The sequence below is a fragment of the Mytilus galloprovincialis genome, chromosome 6, assembly GCF_965363235.1.
Source record: "Mytilus galloprovincialis chromosome 6, xbMytGall1.hap1.1, whole genome shotgun sequence".
Lineage (NCBI taxonomy): Eukaryota > Metazoa > Mollusca > Bivalvia > Mytilida > Mytilidae > Mytilus > Mytilus galloprovincialis.
In genome coordinates, this window is record NC_134843.1 from 58,524,859 (window position 1) to 58,547,808 (window position 22,950).

The 22,950-nt window shown below is 32.9% G+C and overlaps 1 protein-coding gene and 1 long non-coding RNA gene across 2 annotated transcripts in view; one reads left to right on the forward strand and one right to left on the reverse strand.

Annotated features, from left to right (window-relative positions):
- LOC143079982 (uncharacterized) overlaps positions 1 to 22,950 on the reverse strand; it is a 250,721-nt gene that overhangs the window by 67,391 nt on the left and 160,380 nt on the right. The gene's annotated exons all lie outside the window — the stretch shown is intronic.
- LOC143079979 (uncharacterized) lies at positions 1,459 to 5,275 on the forward strand. Its single transcript, XM_076255609.1, has 4 exons — positions 1,459 to 3,598; positions 3,977 to 4,093; positions 4,344 to 4,446; positions 4,708 to 5,275. The coding sequence occupies exons 1-4, from the start codon at positions 2,434 to 2,436 to the stop codon at positions 5,174 to 5,176; spliced, it is 1,854 nt and encodes a 617-aa protein (XP_076111724.1). The 5' UTR covers positions 1,459 to 2,433; the 3' UTR covers positions 5,177 to 5,275.

Consider the following 22,950-nt stretch of genomic DNA (forward strand, 5'->3'; position numbering starts at 1 on the left):
GAACCAGATAGTGAGGAGAAAAATGGCAATTTATTGTTAAATGATTTTAGGAATTTATGTTTTTTTTTATTCAGCATTAATGTGATCGGTTAAATAGTTATCAAAGGTACCAGGATTATAATTTAATACGCCAGACGCGCGTTTCGTCTACATAAGACTCACCAGTGACGCTCATATAAAAATATTTATAAACTTGCATTTAAACAGTGTACTTTTATTCTAGATGTACTTTTATTCTAGATGCTAAATCCGAGTCAACAGAAGATTACATTCCGAATATTTCCAATGTTCAAGGTAATGTACATTGTATACAAATAAATTCTAAATGTTAGTTAAAAAAAATGTAAAATTCTCATTTTGTTGTATTTAATTTACTGTTTTGTATTTTATATTTGCCAAGTTTCATGCAATTTCATGCCGATAACGTCTTCATTAGGTTCTTTAACCCTAGTTACAAAAAAAGCGATTTAAAGTTTATTGAACAAAATTTTTTATAAGCCTTAATAGACCAAAAATCAGGTATTCAAGTATTTCAATATTTTCTCATCAACTTCCTTGTTGGAAAACCAGTGATATTCATTGCCAGACATCTGCACATCTGAAAAGAATACACTTCATTGTAAGTGTATGAGAAGGTAAATAAATAAGAATTGCCTCATTTTCTTTTACAGATGTACTAGCAGTAGAAATTGAGAGAAATAGGAAATTACTGAAACCAAGGGAAATTACAAATGATAAATTTAATATACTTTAGGTAAATTATTATACCAACCACACCATCTGATCAATTTCATTTTTGGTAAAACAACGGTTATACCTTACCTGTATTTACATGATTCATTCAATTTGTAAACATCTTGCATTGATTCAAAAGGCAACAGTAGTATACCGATGTTCAAACTCATAAATCTATGGACAAAAAACAAAATCGGGGTAACAAACTAAAACTGAGGGAAACGCATTAAATATAAGAGAACAACGATACAATACTACAATGAAACACACACAGAAACGGACCAAGCAACAGACAAAATCCCACTAGAATAACAAATAAAACATCAAAACCAAATACATGAATTTGGGATAGACAAGTACCGTGACACGTCTTATCGTAATGTTAATTTATGCTAAAAAATAAGAGAAAACAAACGACGCAACGTCAAAATGTAACACATACAGAAACAAACTATAATGTAACAATGGCCATATTCCTGACTTGGTACAGGACATTTTTAAAGAACAAAATGGCGGATTGAACCTGGTTTTGTGGCATGCAAAAACAGTAACGAATATAGTATAGACTTTATATTGCTGTCAAGACGTCTTTTGTTAATTTTTGTCACATGTCTCTAACCATTGTCTTTTTTTATACTATTTTTATTATTATTTTGGGTTCGAAAAAAAAATGCTCACTTTAACTACTGTCCAATTCTAAACTATTATATGATGTACCAATCATATATGAGCCAGTCCATGCGAAAAGGTACAAAAACGTCAAAACCGTAAAACGTCAGAAATCGACGTCAAAGTTAGCGGTGTTTATGTTTTATCGTTTGGTGGGTGTGTCACGTCAGGAAAGCAGGGAAAGCTTCGAGGTTGATCAAATTTATACTGTCCCAACAAAAATGGATTGGCTTCAGGTTAGTGTGTATATTGTCTTGTTATTTTAGGTAATAAACACTATTTTTCAGAGAAAACATGGTCATAAGATCACTGAAGGACCCCGCAAGATGTACATTCAACGCTGTGGTCAACTTCTTTCTTCCCGGTCCTGAATATTAATAAAACTGATACTATAACAAATAAAACCACTAAAAAACAATAAATTCTTTTTAGAATCCTTTCTGACACAAGATGTTTCCGACTTTATTCAACAGAACATGATAAATCGTTTGTTTTTGTGTAGTTATTGCACACCGTACCTACGCCCATGTCTCGAGTCCCATGTACATGTACTAGCTGTATTATTCTGTACGAACCTGTTTTCAACATCGTACACAGATAAAAATAAGAAGATTTACAATAGTAACAATCCGGTATCATTGAAATATTCTATTTGTCGAAATACTTTCATAAATATAGAGCTTTGTCATTATCAAACTTTTCCCGAAACTCCCGATTGTTTACTTCTCCGCAGGTCAAGTGTGACGGTTAAAAATAGACTTATTAAACTATGGAAACAATGTTTAACAAATTCCTGTATTGCTTCGTATCTCTCTGCTATTACTCTTTCTCTGGTCTGATTGCAAAATAATTTATTAAAAATACAGTGTGATTGATAACAAATTTAAAAAAAAAAAAAAATTAAATTCCACTATGATGAAATTACAATTATGAAATTTAAAATAAATAACTTATTCATGTAATTCACAGGAAATAGATGATTTACATAATGAATTCTTTGGACCGAAGACTTCGCCTAAACCAAAACAAATGCCTAATAATTTTGAAACAGAATTAGTTGACGATGAAAGTGATGCAGAAGACACAAATAATAATAATACGGAAGAAATTGTGAGGAATTTTTTAAGAGAAAATGATGAAACAGAAGAAGTGGATTTTTTGAATGAAAACTGTATAGACGAGCTTTATGAAAAATTGCAAAAGGCATACGATGCTGGTTGTTCAGGGAAAAAAAGCTGTTTAAAACAATTTCAGGTTGAAACTATATATCAAAATGTTCTTTCTTTGAGAGAAATGTCTAAAAATGAAAAAGATATGTTGTTAATGGGAACTTTAACTATGGCTGGAGATATAGAAAAAACCCGTAAAGGAAAAAGAAAAAGGATACGATATTCGTACTCTTTTGAGTCTAGACCTATTTGTCGGGAATGTTTTAAAGTTTGTCATGATATTGGCGAGAAACATTTACGAAACCTTAAATCGCATCTTGACAAAAATGGCAAAGTTCCAAGGGATCATGGGAATGCGGGAAAAATCCCGCATAACGCTTTGAAATACGATGACACAAAACGGGTTGTTGACTTTGTTGTTGGTTTCGCCAATGAATTTGGATTACCTCAACCAGCTGCACCAAGAGGAAGAGATGATAAAGCGCCTGTTTACTTGTCTTCATCCGAAACTCTGTTAAATTTGCATTTTAAATACAAGTCTGCATGTGAAACAGAAGAAGTAAGCAGTGTAGGGAAATCGTCATTTCGTGATATATGGTTAAAATGTTGCCCGCATATAAAAATTTGCGGTCCAAAAGACGATGTATGTTTCAAATGCGAAAATTTCAAACAATTCATAATGGATTCTACATCAGAAGAGGACAAACTTAAATATTCTTCTGAACTTCAACAACATGTAGAAGCTTGCAAAATTGAAAGGGACGTATATAAAGATTGGCTTCAAAAAAGCACTGATGAATTATATGGCGTTAATCGGCTTCCAATACCGATCAGGCCCCTTCTTCATAATTATCGCTACATTCATTATACTTTTGACTTTTCTCAGCACTTTACGCTTCCACATCGATGTAGACAGATAGGTCCAATGTACTTTGTGACAGCTCGGAAAATCCATATGTTCGGAGTTAGAGTTGATGGTATACCTATTCAGTATAACTACTTAGTGGATGAAAATGAAACTATAGGTAATCTTTTTTTGTGAATGTGCTACTGTCTTTGTTTAATTTATAATCAAAGTTATTTACTAAATAGTTTTGCAGTAAAGTGATCATTTTAAAAAGGTTTTTAGTCTCCCCCCCCCCCCCCAAAAAAAAAAATAAAAAAAGAAATGCGGTTTAGTTATTTTATCATGTTCGTCTGATTGAATTAGTATGTAGAAATAACCATTCATTCTTATTATAGGTCATACTTTCAGTTTCCGTCATATATACATTTAGATAGATGCAGTTTTCTCAGTTTTTATTGTTGTACGCGTTTTACTTACGGGAATATTGGTTAATAGTGTACTAATAATTATATAGTTTATCAATATAATAATACATTGAAACGTGCATTTATTTCAGGTAAAGATGGAAGTTTGATTCATGGCCCAAACGCAGTCATTTCAATGCTCCACCATTCACTAACAAATTACGGATATGGCGAGAGAGAATGCGGTCTCCATGCAGATAACTGTGGAGGTATGGCCTAAGGGAGACAATCCGTTAAAGATTAGAAATACCCAACTATGTCAAATAGATTTTTAAGCAAGTTTAGAAATAAGATATAGATTGAAATATTAGGAACTCGTTACTTATAGGACAATGTCTGCAAAAAGAAATATTCGGTTGTTTAGAAATACTTGTTTTTTATTTTTTTTTTATTTTGAAATCTCTCTTGCTTTTACTGATTTCTGCATTCCATATATAATATTTTAAATATTTTTTATAGGTCAAAACAAAAACAAGTATGTGATTGCATACTTTTGTTGGAGAGTAATGGCAAAACTGCATTCGACAATTTACTACATGATGCAGATACCAGGACATGCAAGGTAAATGTAAAATTTATTTTAAAAGACATACGTGGACGCTGTTCAAATCAATCCTCTAGAAGAAAAATATCTCCCCCTTTTCTACTGAATTATATTACGCTCTTATAAACAGTTATAAAACAATAGAATTAGATTTTCATAATATTTTATGTTTATTCAATTATTTGTGCTTATATTATATCTGTTAAAACAGGAAAAATAATACGCATTTTTTTTTTAAATTTTGAATGTCCAAACTAAAATATCTCTTTTAAATTTCAGATGCTTGATCGATGCAGGCTTCGCCCACTCAAAAAGGCTGTATCGACGCTCTGATGTAGATTTGTTACAAGATATAGCAGAAATTGTCGATAAATCAACAGCATCAAATAAAGCCGTTGTAATGAAAAAAGAAAATAACGAACTGGAGTGGGAATGGAGGGATTGGAAAACATTTTTTGCCTGTCATTTTAAACCATTGAAAGGAATACGGCAATATCAACAGTTTCGATTTTCCTCCGATCATCCCGGATGCGTATTTGTCAAAAAAAACAACAATGATGCAGAAACTAAAATTAAATTATTAAAATCGAATGTCAAAGAATTTTCAAGTGAGATTCTTCCTCTAGTTTTACCATCGGCCGGGTTCAGTTCAGAAAGACTGGAATACTTTCGGAATATTTTGCGTCGATACGTCCGTCCTGCCAAGCAGGACATATTTTGTGCTACAGTTAATGGCAATGAGGAGTGAATGATGAATTGTAAAACACACAATGATACTGGATATGATTGTCGGAGTACATATAAGAGCTTGTGTTACAAATTATTTAATAAAAATGAGTGTTGACAATTAACGTCTTCATCTTTTTCACCAAAGTTTTCACGACGTCATCATGGGAAAATGCAACGTCAATGGCTATTTCTCTTATGTTTTGATCCTTTTATTTAACGTTTTTTGAAAATAGAAAAGTAGTATTGCTATATACCGTTGAAAAGAGCATAAAATTTTCTTTTAGAATCAATCAAAATTAGAATTTTTTCAAAAAATGACTTTTTGTACCTTTTCGCATGGACTGGCTCATATTATTTAATTATTATAAAGATAATTTTGTTGGTTTAAGAATGTTCGTTTGTCACGATTGTTGCAAAGTTGCCGCACCGTAAATGCAAAATAATATTATAGTATTTTTGAATTTTTGTTTACATTGCTGACGGAAGTGGCACTTTGGAGACGATTGTTTCTCTCGTACTTTCTACAGCATTTTGATACTTTATCAATATGTTATACACGTTTTTTGAACTATTTTACATACTCGAAATTAGTCCTGATGCATATACATCAAACGCTGCACCGTATTTGACCAATAAAGAGCAGGATAAAATAATAGTAGAAATGCTTTGTAAAATTGATGGTGCCTTTGGTGGTACAGTCCAAGACGGCACTTATGCTTACCCAACGGAAATTTTCCACTGCCCCTCTTTATCTATATGTTAAAAGGAGGATTCTAAAAAACAAACGCTTGGTTTAATATGCCATTCTACAGGATCGCGTCTTTAAACAGTATAGGATATATACACGAAAGTTTACGCTACAGCTGAAGAGTACAAATCATAATGCACGGACATAATTTCAGCTGTTTGAAGATAAATTGCTATTAACAATTGTAGTTAAAAAGCGTTGCAAACTGTTTAAACAACCATTTGACAACCTTGTCGGGATTTCTGCGGATCAGTGCTTCTTAAAATGTAAGAGCAAACATATGTTACACCCAATCTGTTTGGTATTTTACAAAGAACCTCTGAAAGAAACCCTCCTGGAATTGTTCAAGAGTTGATAAAGAACTCACCAAGACTTCATCAGCTTATTGCGGACACCTCCTTTAATCAACAAAACTGGTTCAAAATTGCATACCAATTCGCATATGCTTTAAAGTAATGAATGAGTCCGGTGTACTAATCAATAACTTGGACAACATTTTGGTCAATATTAGCACGGATGATTGTAGAATAACTTTCATTGATATAGGTTATGCTAGTTTTATGCACGGAAAGGGATTTCCAATAACTACCGAACAAGCTCGTATTTATAGACATCTCGCACCGGAAAGAGCAAATACAGTGGAAACATCCGAATTGTCCGAGGTATTTGAATTGGATGCGATAATATAAGATTTACCTTTTGAAGAACTATTTATTATTTCTCATAAATGTGTATCTGAATAGTCATTGACCATTTTCATCTTTTTTTCAAGAGATTTGAAATAAACTTTTATCGAATAATTTCTACTATAATTACCAATAAATGGTCGATAGTGGTTGCCTGATAGCCATTTATCGACAGGTTTATTTTGATTTCGGGAATGATGTCTATCAAAAGAGATAGCTACAGAGGGAAAAGCCAAATGCAAACACGATAGCTTTAGAAGGCTTTTCTTTTCGATATACATATTAGAGGTTTAGCTAGCTATTAGACCAAGTTTAATCGACAATTTTCTTCACAATAAAATGCATGTAGACTGTCAGGAATTTCAGTTGTTAACCATTAGTTTGATGTGTTGTGCTTTTAATTTTGCAATTTGATTAGGGCCTTTTCTTTTTGAATTTTCCTCGGAGTTCAGTATTATTGTGATTTTACTTTTTGGGTACTAGACGAGAAAATAGATCAAATTTGTTGTTTTTCTCAATCAATTTATAATTATGGAACAACGGTAACGGTATACTACTGTTGCCTTTATTTGTCAACCAGAAAATTGCACCACACATGCATGGTTATCAGCTTCAAAATGAGCCATCTTGCATATACAAGTTTACGATATGGATTGAGTCTCAGCAAAAAACGTTACCATTATCACCTTTTGAGAATCCAATTTTGCACCAATTTCAACTGTAATTTCAAACGTGATTGATTGTTTCACTGCCCGATGACCACAATTGAGAATGATAGCTGTCATACTTTTTTATAGTGCTAATTAATAAAAACAATACCAAATGGCTTCTAATACTTTTGATGAAAAGTACATGTATACGAAGATTTGGCTGTCAAATAGCATTGATGCAGCACAGGGGTCGTGCTTAATCTTGCCAGGGGCCATTCAGAGGAAAAGATGAACGATTTTAGGGAATGCCGATGATTAATGTGGCTTATCCAAATCGGAAAAGGACAAGAATGCATGTTGCACGCTTGGCAAAAATGTTACAGTTAAAAACAATTGCCATCGAAAGAAATTTATAAGCCTCGCACCTGTGCCATAATGCAACGTGTGTGAATGCTGACCATATTATTTTTGAGCCTCATGGTTTAATAGACAACCGTAAAGATCCGTGCAACTTCACAAAAAATGCATCACTGTCGAAATACTGCAGAACACATGCATGCTGCATCTTAAACTATTATTTTTTATATTTTTTATTTTAAAAATTTAAGTTTCCTGACAATTGCACATTTCTCCATGTATGCATTAATCATTTACTTATATACAAGTTTTTAACACTGCTGAAATAGTCAAAAAAGAATTAAAGTCCGCCCTCTTATCCCCCAACTACCGATTAACCTTCATTGACATTGGTCGTGTAAGTTTTATGCGCGGAAAGACATTTTCAATGAAACATCCTACAGTGCAGTTATGTTCATCATCCTGAAATGAGACCTTCTCTTTGTGAAATCCTAAATTTTTTAGGGGATTTACATCAACATAATAAGAGACGATAGCGATTTACCTTCATTGACCGAGCTCATGTACGCGTATGGTCGTGGTAATTAACACGTTTACTTTAAATGCTTTTAAAATCTTCATAAGGTGTATCCCTTCTAGTTGTCACGTCATTAAAAAGGTCTTTTATTATATTTTAATAATTAAAAAGATTAACTAAATAAATAAATATCAGCAGTTTCACAGTTAATTTTTAAGTACAATAAATTCATCATAGATACCTGGACTAAATTTAGTATATACGCCAGACGAGCGTTTCGTCTACAAAAGACTCATCAGTGACGCTCGAATCCAAAGAAGTTTAAAAGGCCATATAAAGTACGAAGTTGAAGAGCATTGAGGACCAAAATTCCTAAAAGTTTTGCCAAATACAGCTAAGTAATCTATGCCTGAGGTAGAAAAGCCTTAGTATTTCAAATAATTCAAAAATTTGTAAACAGTAAATTTATAAATATAACCATTTCATAAGATGTCACAATGAAATGCACATTTGGTAAAGGAAGTTTTGTTACTTTATGTATACCGGTGGGTTGACAGAGAGAGCGTCTAAGATTTACCACGTTTATTGTGTAAAGTAGATGACATCACCGGCAAAGACCATGGTTTATTTAAAATTGTTCTGTGAATATGGTGTACTACAGTCATGTTACGATATTGGAGATTTAGAGCTTCTTAAAAACACCGTAGAGAATTCTGAATGGCCTGATATCTTGATATCACTGCGTTGCAACTCTTCCTCCATTTGAAGTATATGTCAAACTAAGCATACATTCACGAATATTATTAGCAACGAAGACTATGGCATCTATATTTAATGTTTATGAAGCCTTCGTATTATATAAAACATTTTTAAGTACTGTAAACCAACTTATTTTCGCGAGCGATTTATTTTCGCGACTTTCGCGAGGAGAAAAATAACGCGAATATAAATCGTCGCGAATAAGTAAATCGTTATTAATCTACATCATGTAAATAAGAAAATCGCGAATTTTAAAAGGCGCGAAATGGACTAGAATTGGTAAAACGCGAAATAAAGTATCCGCGAAAATAAGTTGGTTTACAGTAATCAACATTATTTTTTTTTTATGATTAAGTTTATTGTATTATTGAAACGTTTCTAATACATATTTGAAAATATACCTATTTAGTCAAAATAATCATATGGTCCACCCGTTATTAACCAAACGAGTATATATACTCATATGGTCCGACCATACGCGCGGACCATATCACTGAGGTAAATGTGATTTCCGTAGCTGCAGTAACTTATATCCATAAATGGCGGACGATGTTTATGGTCAATATTTTTTTTGTCAATTCTGTAATAATTCTGTGTTATTGTTCGGTATTTCGTCTCATTAAATGTCGTAGTTCTCTTATATTTGATGCGTTTCCCTCAGTTTTAGTTTGTAACCCGGATTTGTTTTTTCTCTATCGATTTATGAATTACGAACAGCGGTATACTAGTGTTGCCTTTATTCAAAGTATCACTTAGTTTGAAACTGAAATACAAACTTCTTTTCATAGATCAACCGCTAAATGGAGAAATCATAATTTCAAATAATCGCGAAGATATGGGAAACTATAAAGACTGATATCCGTCATTGTAATAAATGTTAAGAGAACGATATCCGTAACTGTTGAGTTGCGTTGTTTCTGCTTCTTTCATTATTTTTAAAAGTTCGGATATTCATTTATTTCGGAAATAAAACTCTCATAAACTCGTCAAACTATATGAAATCATCGGGATAAAAAAATATGCCCACAATATTTTATAACACCATTAGAAAAAAATCAACTGTTTAAGACGTCTTCACACTTGGTCTTAGTCTGTTTGTTTTTGGGATGTACAAGTACCTCCCACGTTCACTCTGTTTGTGTAAAAGTTATTTTATTTGTATCCGCTTGATGAGTTAAGCCTTTTAAACTGATTTTAGTCTGCTCTTATGTTGTACTGTTACACCACTGTCCCAGGTTAGGGGAGGGAGTAACCCCAGCAAAGATGTTCAACATCGCTATATTCTGTATTTGCCTAGGCCTCAAACAAATGTTTTGCTTTTTATCATATGGGGGGGGGGGGGGGGGGTTGCACCTAAATAAGGCAATTAGTTGACTTATTGGAATTGCGTTACATTTGTCTTTTCGGGGCTTTGAATAGAAGACTGCGGTGTAGGCATTGATCACTGTTAAAGGCCGTACGGTGACCAATACATGTTAATTTCCGTGTCAGAGTGTCTCTTGTGGTGAGTCGTCTCATTGACACATCTTCTTTTTATTATATATATGTTCAGGACAAGAAAAAGTTCATAAAAAAAGATACAGTAGGTAATTAGTTATCAAAGGTACAAGGATTATAATTTAGTACGCCAGACGCGCGTTTCGTCTACATAAGACTCATCAGTGACGCTCATATCAAAATATGTATAGGTAAGTCTTGCATCAGAGGCCGTCCTGGATGAAGGTCGAAGAAATTTTGACTTCCACGGGAATGGCAAATTGGATAGGGACGAACGTTCGTCTTTGCTACATGCCATCTATGGGCCCCTCAAAGAGTTGTCACAAGGGTTATAAACGTAGAAAGATCTCGGAATTCTCTCTACACGAGGCATCTGGGTGCGTACTTGTGCATCCCGCACAGCTAAACGGACGCCCCACTTTGGCTATGGTTTAAGGGAAGGTAGAACAATGGAGACCATTTTACCAATCCCCATTCACTCTGTGGAGTCTTAAAATGTTGTGTTTAGGTACTTGTTGTTTATCATCTGACGTACGTGATATTGTGCCATTTTGTTATGTCTTTGTATATTGTATACCCTTCCTATATGTTACTGTTCGATTTTTTTGGGGGTTGCTCAGTATTCATACATACCGCCATTGTGTTACGGTGCAACATCAAGTTAAAAAGCAAATTATCTGAATTGTTTATTTATTATAACGACCTGTTTCGTATAACTTGTTTTGTCTTACTCTTATCATATTTTTATAAACAAACTTGCGATTCTGTTATAATTATAAAAGGTAGGTAAAATATCATGGCCCCAAAAATAAAACGGGCACTCTTTAATCCTTGTTTCTTTTTATCAATTTTAATAGCATGTTTCTTTTAAAGTAATATGAGAATTAAGTTGTTTTGTTTTTAATTTCTTTGCACAAGGTTATTTGAGGCGAAAAGTAGTTTTATAAGTGGGTACGCATGTATCTTATAAAACATTTGATATATGATTCTGATAGTAACTATGCCAGATGTTGGTGTGAATTTGCATGTTTGAACCAGAATCGTCAGTATTACATATATCAGTATTGTTTGTATTTATAACAGCAACACAACACATTTCATTATCAATTTCAAATACAAATCTCAGTTATCATTTCTGTAGAAAAAAAAACACAAAAAAAAAACAAATTTTATAGTGAAACAAATAGGTCTTACATGTACCAGCAAGACCTTCTCCTTTTACAGAGATACATAATTTTTAATCTACTTTTAGCATCAAGATAAAAATGGTTGGAATTATTAAAGAGGCTAATTGCGATCGAAGTTTTCGTAATAGATGGGGACATTAATTAAAGGTTGGAAATAAACTCGCGAGTTCCTGCTACAAACCAAAACGGCCAGGTATGATTAACAACACAGAAGAGAGGGATGATTCATTCAAATATTTATATGCTTCCCGATCTACTATAAATTAATTATATTAAAAGAAACTAACTATACCTGTTTTCCTGATACTGATAGAATGAAGCAAGTTTCATTTCTCAATAGTGTGTTAGACACAAATTTAATTAAACCCTAAGTAATTTGTTTATAACTACATTATTTAACAGTTGAAGGAAGACAGTTAAATTGTTGAATTAGTTTTAATTATTGTTAACAATTCTAAATACATTTAATGATTAGAGTAAGAACAGCTACCATCTAAAATATGTATACCTTCATGAATGTGACCTACCGAATTAGACTATTTACCGGATTTGTAATCACATAAGCAACACGACGGGTGCCACATGTGGAGCAGGATCTGCCTACCCCTCTTGAGCACCTGAGATCACCCCTAGTTTTTGGTGGGGTTCATGTTGTTTATTCTTTAGTTTTCTCTTTTGTGTCATGTGTACTATTGTTTTTCTGTTTGTCTTTTTCATTTTTAGCCATGGCGTTGTCAGTTTGTTTTAGATTTATGAGTTTGACTGTCCCTTTGGTATCTTTCGTCCCTCTTTTAAAGTAACTTTATAATTATTTATTATAGCTATATTCAACATTGAGTAAGATTTAAATTTAAATTAATTTTAACACTCATTTACAGTTTGTGTTTTACATTTTTCTTTTTGAAAGTACTGATTAGACACTTTAACAGAAAACCAGAAATCATTGCTGGAAAAACATCTTTAAAGCATTGATCAGTCAGGACTTCAGCTACCCAATTTATAGCAGTTTCTTCAAATACTTTGACAGTAGACAGGGTAAAGACTTTAAAACATTACGCGAGTAATGTAGAATTTGGAACCAGTACTATAACAATGAGAATGGAAATGGGGATTGTGTCAGAGACAACCCGAACAAAAACATAATAACAGAGTTCAATGATGCAATAAACAGGCTAATTTGCACAGAAATAGCAAAACCATAATCGGACAGCAGTCACTACGTTAAGAGGACAAGAGGACTTCTGTTACCAAAAAAAGATCAGTTAATTATCCAATAAAAAAGATAAATACTTATGCATGTTATGTGTAGTTGAATAATGGGGCAAATTGATTACACAAACTTTAAACTGAAATGGGGGAAAATCGGAGGTATATTTTGTCTTGATATGCGCAACAATGTTTTTTGTCTAATATACCAATTTTTTTTCTGTATCAAATCATTGAAACCAACCTTTCATAAATGTGTCCAAGTGCTAAAATATAAGAAAAACTCAAAATATATTTGAATGCAACAATTTTCAAATATTTATTATTTATTATTATCGAGTGCAAGCTGATCATTCAATGAATTGAATCGTAAAATGAGTACAGATCGGTATTATTTTGATTTTTACAGAATTTTGTAAATTTGTTATACGATAAATCATATAGGAACCCCAATTATTATAATTTGTTTCAATTGATTGGTGTTTAATTAATTTCAGTGCTATTGTGCTATTTCGGAACGCTTATTTCCCCCAAGGAATCCGGACAAAATCCTTGTCAATTTTGATTAGAGTAAAGCGCACATGACACGATTAGTACTTGCAAAAGATGGACGAAAGATACCAGAAGGACAGTCAAACTCATAAATCGAAAATAAACTGACAACGCCTGGCTAAAAATTAAAGAAGTCAAACAATAGAACACATGACACAACATAAAAAACTAAAGAATAAGCAACACGAACCCCTCAAAAACTAGGGTGATCTTCTTAGGTGCTCCCGAAGGGAAAGCAGATCTTGCTCCACGTGTGGCACCCTTCGTGTTGCTTATGTTATAACAAATCCGGTAAATAGTCTAATTCGATACATTACATTCATGAAAGGGAAGAGGAGCATATCTGATATCATTTGTGAAACGGTTATTCCATAACGGTCAACAAACTCGCGATGGCCTCCATAAAATTAACGAAGGGATGATTTCAACTTCACTATTCGGAACTCTTGGTTTAATAGCTTTCTTGTGAGCAGCAATCCTCTATCAAGGAAATGCAAGCACGGGAATATCGTATCAATTGGGAGATATATACCCCGTATGCAACCTTAGTGCTGATAGGCTTGAGATATTGTAAGAAGGAAAACACTATTAAAGAGGGACCCACTTATGAGACAAAATTCGAACTTAATATGGATAAATAAAGGCAACAGTAGTATACCGCTGTTGAAAATTCATAAATCGATAGAGAAAAAACAAATCCGGGTTATAACATAAAACTGAGGAAACGTATCAAATACAAGAGAACTACGACACAACAGAGACACAACACCGAAATGTAACACACACAGAAACGAACTGTAATGTAACAATGGCCATTTTCCTGACTTGGTACAGGACATTTTATGAAAAATGGTGGGTTGAACCTGGTTTTGTGGCATGCAAAACCTCCCGCTTTAATGGCAGTGTTAATTACAACATTAAAATGACAACATTACAGGACGGGGTTACAATAAATATACAGATAAATGGGATAAAATAAGACAGAGAAACAAACGAATAATAGCCATCAAAAGTTAACAGGTTAAACAATATTTGTATACGCCTGACACGCGCTACGTTCACACTAAACTATGCTCAGATGTTGAAAGTTTGAAAGCCATAACAACTACAAAGTTGAAGATCGCCGAGGACCAAAAGTTCCAAAAAGTTATGAGGCCAGGGTTAGTTGTCTGGGACAAAAACATCATCATTATCAAGAATAATACTTAGTTTTGCAAACAGTAAAATTTATAAAATGATTACATATAAGATATACATGATTAAACTGAAGTGGTGGCTAGCTATAGAATAAAAACGAATAACACAGAGAATTTTCCTCAGCAAATTAGAGTTTGTTTCGGAAAGCAGAGTTTTCTTTGACTTGGAAACTACTGTCTTAGTTAGGAATTGTGACATAACTCAGATTGCTGCCAAAAATGGTGAGAATATAGTTTAGAAGTATGTTATTCCAAGGGTTGACATTCAAATTGAGGCAAGCTGGGTAACTGTCATTACATACATTCAGATTACCCACTTTACTTTTGTATGTTCATTGAGAAAAAATAGACTATTTCTATACAGAAAGCCCTGTTTTTAGAATTTTTACCTGTATAAAAAAAATTAATTGGTCACATTATTTGTAATTTTGATATATACCTATTTTAGTCTTAACTTAACTAATCAAATGTATACACAACCTATTGCAAACTAGTCGGGGAGTTGTTTATACTATAAATTTGGCCTGTTAAGGTATTAACAAGGATGAGGTTGAGGAGGTTGAGTACTATAAACAATAAAACTCTTGTCAATAAAAAAATGTCTTAATATATCATACCCTGCTCAAAATGCTATTGAAAATGTGAAGTCTCCTCAGTTTTTTTTATTTAAAACTGTTATCTTTTTTTTTATAATGTTGATGTTTATTCACTAAAGTATCAAACTTTGGAGTCTTATTCAGAATTTTTCAAGAATTTTTTTATATCAAAACCAGCAAATGTATTACTTGCAAAACATGGTGTTGCTTTTGAACACATCAAGACGGTATACAACAAGGATATATATATAAAAAAGGTTCTGAAGCATAAAAAAAATCGGAAGAAGAATTCCTTTTTTGAACGAAGTATAAAAAGAAACAAAATAAAAAATAACCTGACATGATCATGGTGTAGTATTTGAATCTTATTAAAATAGCACAAACCAAAAGACGTTACATGTTACTGTCAGTATTTTATGTATTGTATTGGTAATCTAGATGGGCAAGTTAAAATACTGATATCTTTTTTTAGAACTTCTGAAGTCACTGTAAATTAACAATATCTTAACACTGTTAAATTATCCAATCACATTGTTTATTATTTATTTATATCATTTATCTATATATGTTGCAGGCTATCAAATCTCCTATTTGATTCGAGGCTTCCTATGTTGTTCTATTTTGGTTCATGTACTCCCAATATTTCCTATATAACAAACTGTGATAGTAAAAACTGGGACTGCTCACTGAAGATGTAGACAAAAATGGAGACCAATCACGTATGGTATGTACCTATGCTATATCTGACACAAGCTGAGTTTGAGGTAAAACCATCTGGCGCTGGATTGAGTAAATTGCAATCTAATTACAAACCGATCTCTCATCGCTCCTGTTTCTGATATGTCGCGTGGGAGATCTAACGAAACCGGTTTTGAGATCACATGAGAGTGAACTAAAAGTTATGAATTTATAATGATATGCAAATGAGTTGACGACCTATTAATAAGCTAATCAAAAAAATTTATGAATTATTTTGACTGACGTTTTCGTCGTAAATAAAATGAGTTACATCCCTTTACCTTACGTTAAACTTTCAACATCGTGGAAGACTCAATTCCATTGGTAGAAAAAGACACACCTACGAGGTCACTCACATGTGACCTCAAAGCCGGTTTCGTTAGATCTCCCACGCGACATATCAGAAAACGGGAGCGATGAGAGATCGGTTTTTAATTAGATTGAGTAAATTGGAAAGATTGATAGATTGTGAAGCCTGTTTTGTCTATCATGTTGTAAGAAATCAGCTCAATAGAAAAGATTCCACGTCAAGTACATAAGCATGTACATGATGTATGTATGTCCCTCTTTCTAGACGCCTGGACCAGAGATGAGTTTGAGAACTTGCCAGAGTGCACACATAATTGACTGACAGAATCTGGCTTAACTAACATGGTGCCGCAAGAAAGTTTGTTTCATGACAATTTTTGTCTAAGATAAATGATGGAAATACACAGGTATATAGATAAGTATAGTAGCAGTAATACAACCGAAACATTTCAGGAAATATTTTGTTCTTTGATTGAGGTAGCCAAAATGAAGGACACTGAGACGAATACCATGCATGTTAGGGTTAAGAAGAGGGTGAGCTTAACATGTTAAAGAAAAAAGTAGAATCACAAAAATAATGAACTCCGAGGAAAGCACCTAAACACATGGCAAAATCAATGACAAAACACATAAAAAACGAATGGACATATTCCTGACTTGGTACAGGCATTTTCAAATGTAGAAAATGGTGGATTGTACATGGTTTTATAGCGCTAAACCTCTCACTTGTACGACAGTCTCATTAAATTCCGTTATATTTACAACGATCGGTGAACTAATCAGATATAATAATAATAACATAATAAAATAGTCAAAATATGGGTACAGTAAATAAAGGCAACAGTAGTATACCGCTGTTCAAATAAAGGCAACAGTAGTATACCGCTGTTCAAAACTCATAAATCCATGGACAAAAAACAAAATCGGGATAACAAACTAAAACCGAGGGAAACGCATTAAATATAAGAGGAGAACAACGACATAACACTAAAATGTAACACATATAGACAAAATCCCACGAGAATAACAAATATAACAAACTCATAAATCCATGGACAAAAAAAAATATCGGGGTAACAAACTAAAACTGAGGAAAACGCATAAATATAAGAGAACAACGACACAACACTACAATGTAACTAACGCACACAGAAACGGACCAAGCATCAGACAAAATTCCACGAGAACAACAAATATAACATCAAAACCAAATACATGAATTTGGGATAGACAAGTACCGTGACACGTCTTATCGCAATGTCAATTTACAGCAGTCATCACTGTGTTACAATTTAAAATTTTTTTTTTTTTAACAGAACCAAAAAGCATCTATCAGATTAATACACATTCATTGTTTCACGTGTCTGAGGTCAGAAAGGCACGCAAACACTCCCGATTGAAAGGCTGCAGAGAGAGGTGTTCAATATTACTTGGTTGACATATTAAATGTAGGAGAAACGAGTAATCAGTATTCATTTAGAGTTAAGAGGATTGGTTCACAAATCATAGAACTGCAGCGGGAAAAGTTGAACATTAAACATGTTAAAGAAGGGACAAGGTATTGAGAATTAATGACCTGATAATATTGTTTTGTAAGGACGATAGGTTGAGTTGAAAGAGGAGGTACCATTATTGCAAGGTCAGTATTTGTAGCAGATGGGAGCCTTTTTAAAACAGCGAAGGGTGGCTGATATCAGAAAGGTTACCAAAACGGATCTTTTCAGAAATAATGCTAAAGCTCTTCCTGAAATGAAAGCAGCTGAAGCAATCTTTGTAGGTGATTTTAATACACTGCATATTGATGGTAAAAAAGAGGGGTTCATGAATTTGATGGTGTTCAGTTTGGACCTTTTGTTGGTCAGTCTAATTAAGGGATACACCGAGGTGAATCCGAAAGATTAAAGGCTATACTCATGTTAATAAATCCTGTATAAACAGACCCTTCATGTAAAGAAAGTAGGTCAAATCTTATGTTATGTATCGAAAACATAATGTGTGATCTCTGTATTGTAAATCAGTCATTAAAACATTATTTGGAAAATGAAAAAAGAGGGTGTTCCATGTGATGATAACACCGATAATGATTTAATTAAAAACAATTAATCTATTACAATTGATATTTGCTTTACTATATTTGATTTTAGTTTGACTGTAGCATTTTTTACTAAGAGCAAATGCTTTTCTAGCTAGGCAAGTCAAAATATCAGTTGGGATGGGACTGATATCTTGTGAATCAACTTGTTAAAAAAATACTATTGAAACTTAGTACCGCATTAAATCAAAACAACATACTTAATTTTAGATTTTGCAGTTATAATCAATGGAAATTTGTAAAAGCGGTTAATTATCTATAAAACTGGTGAGGTACTTAAATTATAGCAGTAGAGAAACAAACATCATAAGCTATGTCGAGGTTGATTAAAGAACATTTTTTTAATACCAAGATTGTCAAAATCAAGAAATGAGTTTAGAAGTAAAGGGTTGGCCATTTAGACATCATACAGTTATATGTAAGGAATGTTCTTTGTTTGGTTCGAATTTGCCATCTGTGCATATTTATACCCCCGCTTTAAAAAAAGGGGGGTATACTGTTTTACCTCTGTCTGTCTGTCCATCAGTCCGTCAGTCAGTCCGTCCCATGAAACTTTCGTCACATTTTTCTCAGGAACTACACATCCACCCTTTCTGTAATTTGGTATCAACATTCATATATGTCAGCCATACCGTGTGATGCGTTTTTAGATTCATCACTTGACAACTTCCTGTTTACCGAACACTTGTCTGATTTTACACATGATAGCCAAGTTGAAATTTTTCGTCACATTTTTCTCAGGAACTACAATACAAGGATTTCTGAAATTTGGTTTCAGGATTTATATAAGTCAGCTATACCGTGTGATGCGTTTTCAGATTCATCACTCGACAACTTCCTGTTTACCGAACACTTGTATGAATTTACACATGATAGCCAAGTTGAAAATTTTCGTCACATTTTTCTCAGGAACTACAATACAAGGATTTCTGAAATTTGGTTTCAGGATTTATACAAGTCAGCTATACCGTGTGATGCGTTTTCAGATTCATCACTCGACAACTTCCTGTTTACCGAACAATTGTATGATTTTACACATGATAACCAAGTCAAAAAATTTTCGTCACATTTTTCTCAGGAACTACAATACAAGGATTTCTGAAATTTGGTTTCAGGATTTTTATAAGTCAGCTATACCGTGTGATGCGTTTTCAGATTCATCACTCGACAACTTCCTGTTTACCGAACACTTGCATATTTTAACACTATTAATATTATCCACTTGCGGCGGGGGTATCATCAGTGAGCAGTAGCTCGCAGTTTCACTTGTTTTTTAACCAGAGAATATAAGATATCTTTTAATTTTCAACTATTTCTTTCATATTTAATTGTTTAAATTTTAAATATATATAATAAAATGTGAACAATACAAAGACATAATAGGTAAAATGTCAAAATTTATGTCCCTTCATTGTACATTGTATTAGTATCTCATAACAAGCATATATGCAAATAAAAACAACAACCAAACAGCCATTAAGCAGTGTCTGGACAAAAGCAGATTACCAAAAGCAAGACAGGGATACAAAGTTTACCATAACAAAATGACGGGATGTTTAAGTACCGAGCCTCGTCAAAATGATATTACAAACATCACAATAAACCGTAAAAGTAATATTTAACAGACCTTAAAGTTAAAGGATACAACGTAAGAACCTAGAATGTATACTTCAAGACCTTCTTGTATTATTTGTGAAATGTGATACGGAATATTTATCAACAAGGTTTTGGTGCTTTCAGTTGTAAAGTCACAGTTGCATTAAAATTAAGAAAATATTCAGATTTGTGTAAATATCCGCTTTTTTTCTTGGTGGGGAGGGGTTCTTTGAAAATACAAATCTTAAATTAACCCCAAAATGCTGATTTTCTATTTTTATTTTTGCTTTAGGAGCTTATTTCACATGTCATACAACCTTTGGACTGGTAGAATTTTTTTTCAGATTCCAAAGATTTTTGGCAGCAATGAATATCTTTTATCGGGCTCATTCATAATTATGTTATTTCATGACCCTTCTTTATACTTTAAATATCGGCTATATTTATTTCTTAAATCTTGATATTCATACAATATGAAGTTTTAGTCGCATATGTGTTGTCTCCTCTCTAGTCACAAGATAATTTGTGTTTGTCACACCTCAGACGAACAACTTAATGACAAAATGTGTTTAAACCAACTATTTCTTTATGCCCAAAAAATTAAATACACATTATTGCTCTTCCGCGTTACTGCATACTACACAGTTGTCGTAAAAAAAGGTCGTAAAGAAATTGAAGCCTGAGGAGAAAAATGATTGTTGGATGACGTCAGAAAGAAGGCGCTTGCACTATCGAGGTTTCTAGTATTTTCGGAATATTCATCTAGTAGGGTATTCTAGAAATTATTTAAATTCGAATTTTCAAAATGCTAATCTAAAGTACGAGATGGCATCGGATTCTTCATAAAATACATCTTATTAAAAAAAAAAATCGGAAAGTTCTAATTCACATTTCAAATCGTTTAATTATAAAAGAAGAAATATAATTCATATGTCTGAAAATACGTTTCATTTAACTTTATTATTATATTGCAATTTTCTACAACTTTACTAGTATTTTAATTTGAATCCCAGTTAGAACTAAGAAGCTAAATCAAGTTGTAATTGAAATGTTTTATTAAAACTTACTTTCAATGATATTCAGCCTCCTTTTGACTTAATTTGACAAAAAAACATAATTTACCCTTCCGGAGCACCTGTCATCACCCCCAGTGTATTATTGGGTTCGTGTTGCTAAGTCTTTAGTTTTCTATGTTGGTTCATGTTTACTATTATTTGTTTGTTAGTCTTTTCTTTTTTTTTTTTTAAAGATTTATGAGTTTGACTATTCCTTTGGTATCTTTCGCACCTGTTTAAGGCAGTTAGTTTCCTCGTTTAAAAAGTTTTAAATTTGTTACCTTTGAAAGCTAACTAAACGGTATACACCAGTACCTAAACATTTGTACTGTTCAGCTCTGGTGTCAACTTTCGTAAATGTTATATCCTGAAATCTTATATCTGGAAGACGTGATCCTGTAAAAAGGGCATACTTAACAATGTGTTTGTTTTTTTGAGTCCTTCATTCGACATTTAAATAAGGAAGGGGCTGGAGAAAATCTCCCTTGGGAAACCACACGTTTGTTCATTGTTATTAATGACCGTTTTTTTACCAGGCATGAAACGTTGTTATAAGAGAAAATAAAATAATTTGCACGTTTAAAGAGCCTTGATTGTAGTTCTTTACCAATTAAAAAAATAATACATTTATACCAGACTATTTTCATTCACTACTGTATTTTCTGCTGCTAATTCGTCCGTCTCAGCATTGTCTTCTACATCCAGGTTTGCACTTTTCTAAAATGCTTTTTCTCCTGATGTTAAATTGCATATCGGTACCTAATATTAAAAGATTTGTAGGACAATAATTAAAAAAAATGTAATACGGTTTCAAACATTTATGAAATATTTGCAACTGGACTTTTTTATATATAGTTGTATCATACAACTTAAGCGAACCCAAAGTGTAAATTGTTCAAATTTTTAAACATGCTTACAGGCCTTTTGGACGTCATATAGTATTCCTTATTGATACACTTATAACTATGTATAGAATACTTGCTACTGGACGATTTGTATACCAATATATAATACTTTAACGTATTGAAAGTAAAAATTGTTAAATTTGAAAATGTTAAAACATTTTAAATAACAAATATTTTTCCGAAAGTAATTATACTGTTATTAACATGTATGAAATATTTTCCACTGTACGAGTTAAAAACACCATTTTCTGCATAAAGTTATCGTATATCTAATGATGTTTAAAATGTGCAAAACATATATATATATTTCATATGTAAATGCTTACAAAACTGATTCGGAAGTAGTTTTAAAAATATATATATATTAATATTAATAATTTTACCTGATCTTCTAAAGCTCCAAAATTTGGTCTTTTATATCTTGGATGAGTTAAAAAGGTTCGGTAGACTTATGAGACTTATTGTTTTTGGTCTGTTCTTATTATTTTTATTATTCTTCCTCTTCCTCTTCTTCCGCCACTTTAAAAATGAACTTGTCCGCAGCGGGTCTCCTAAACCACTTGTCAGATTGACTTAGGATTTCATAAAATGGTAGACTAATATGTCTAGGTGAGCCATCAATCTTTCATTTGTGCATTGGGGTCTATTAAGGGGTATTTTAGGGGGTAGAAAGTAGGGAGGGGTTTACTATAGAACCCTATGGGATTTAATTTTCTAAAATTTTCAATGAATATAAATTGAAAACTGTAAGTGATAGATACATGCAGTCTTCAGAAATGATTATAGGACAATAAAACATCACATGAAATATAGGGGAAGTCCCTGGGGGTCATCCCCACCCCCTTCAATTTGAGAATATGCTTTTATCTTGCAAACGGTCCAGATCCCCACCCCAAATATTTCTTGCATTGTCTCTTGTAAACCTTTCACACTTTGAATCACCATCAGTAGTGCAATAATTTACAAGTAAATCATTTGTGGTATTTTTTCTCTTTCACACACCAGATCATTTTCACTCAAAGGAACATACCTATTATTAGTATTTGCTGTACAATGCTCACAGTTAGGACATTCAACATCATAACCTTTACCGCGTAACCATGCATCGCCCTTGCATAGATTGTTTACCAAGTGAAAACCTATAACA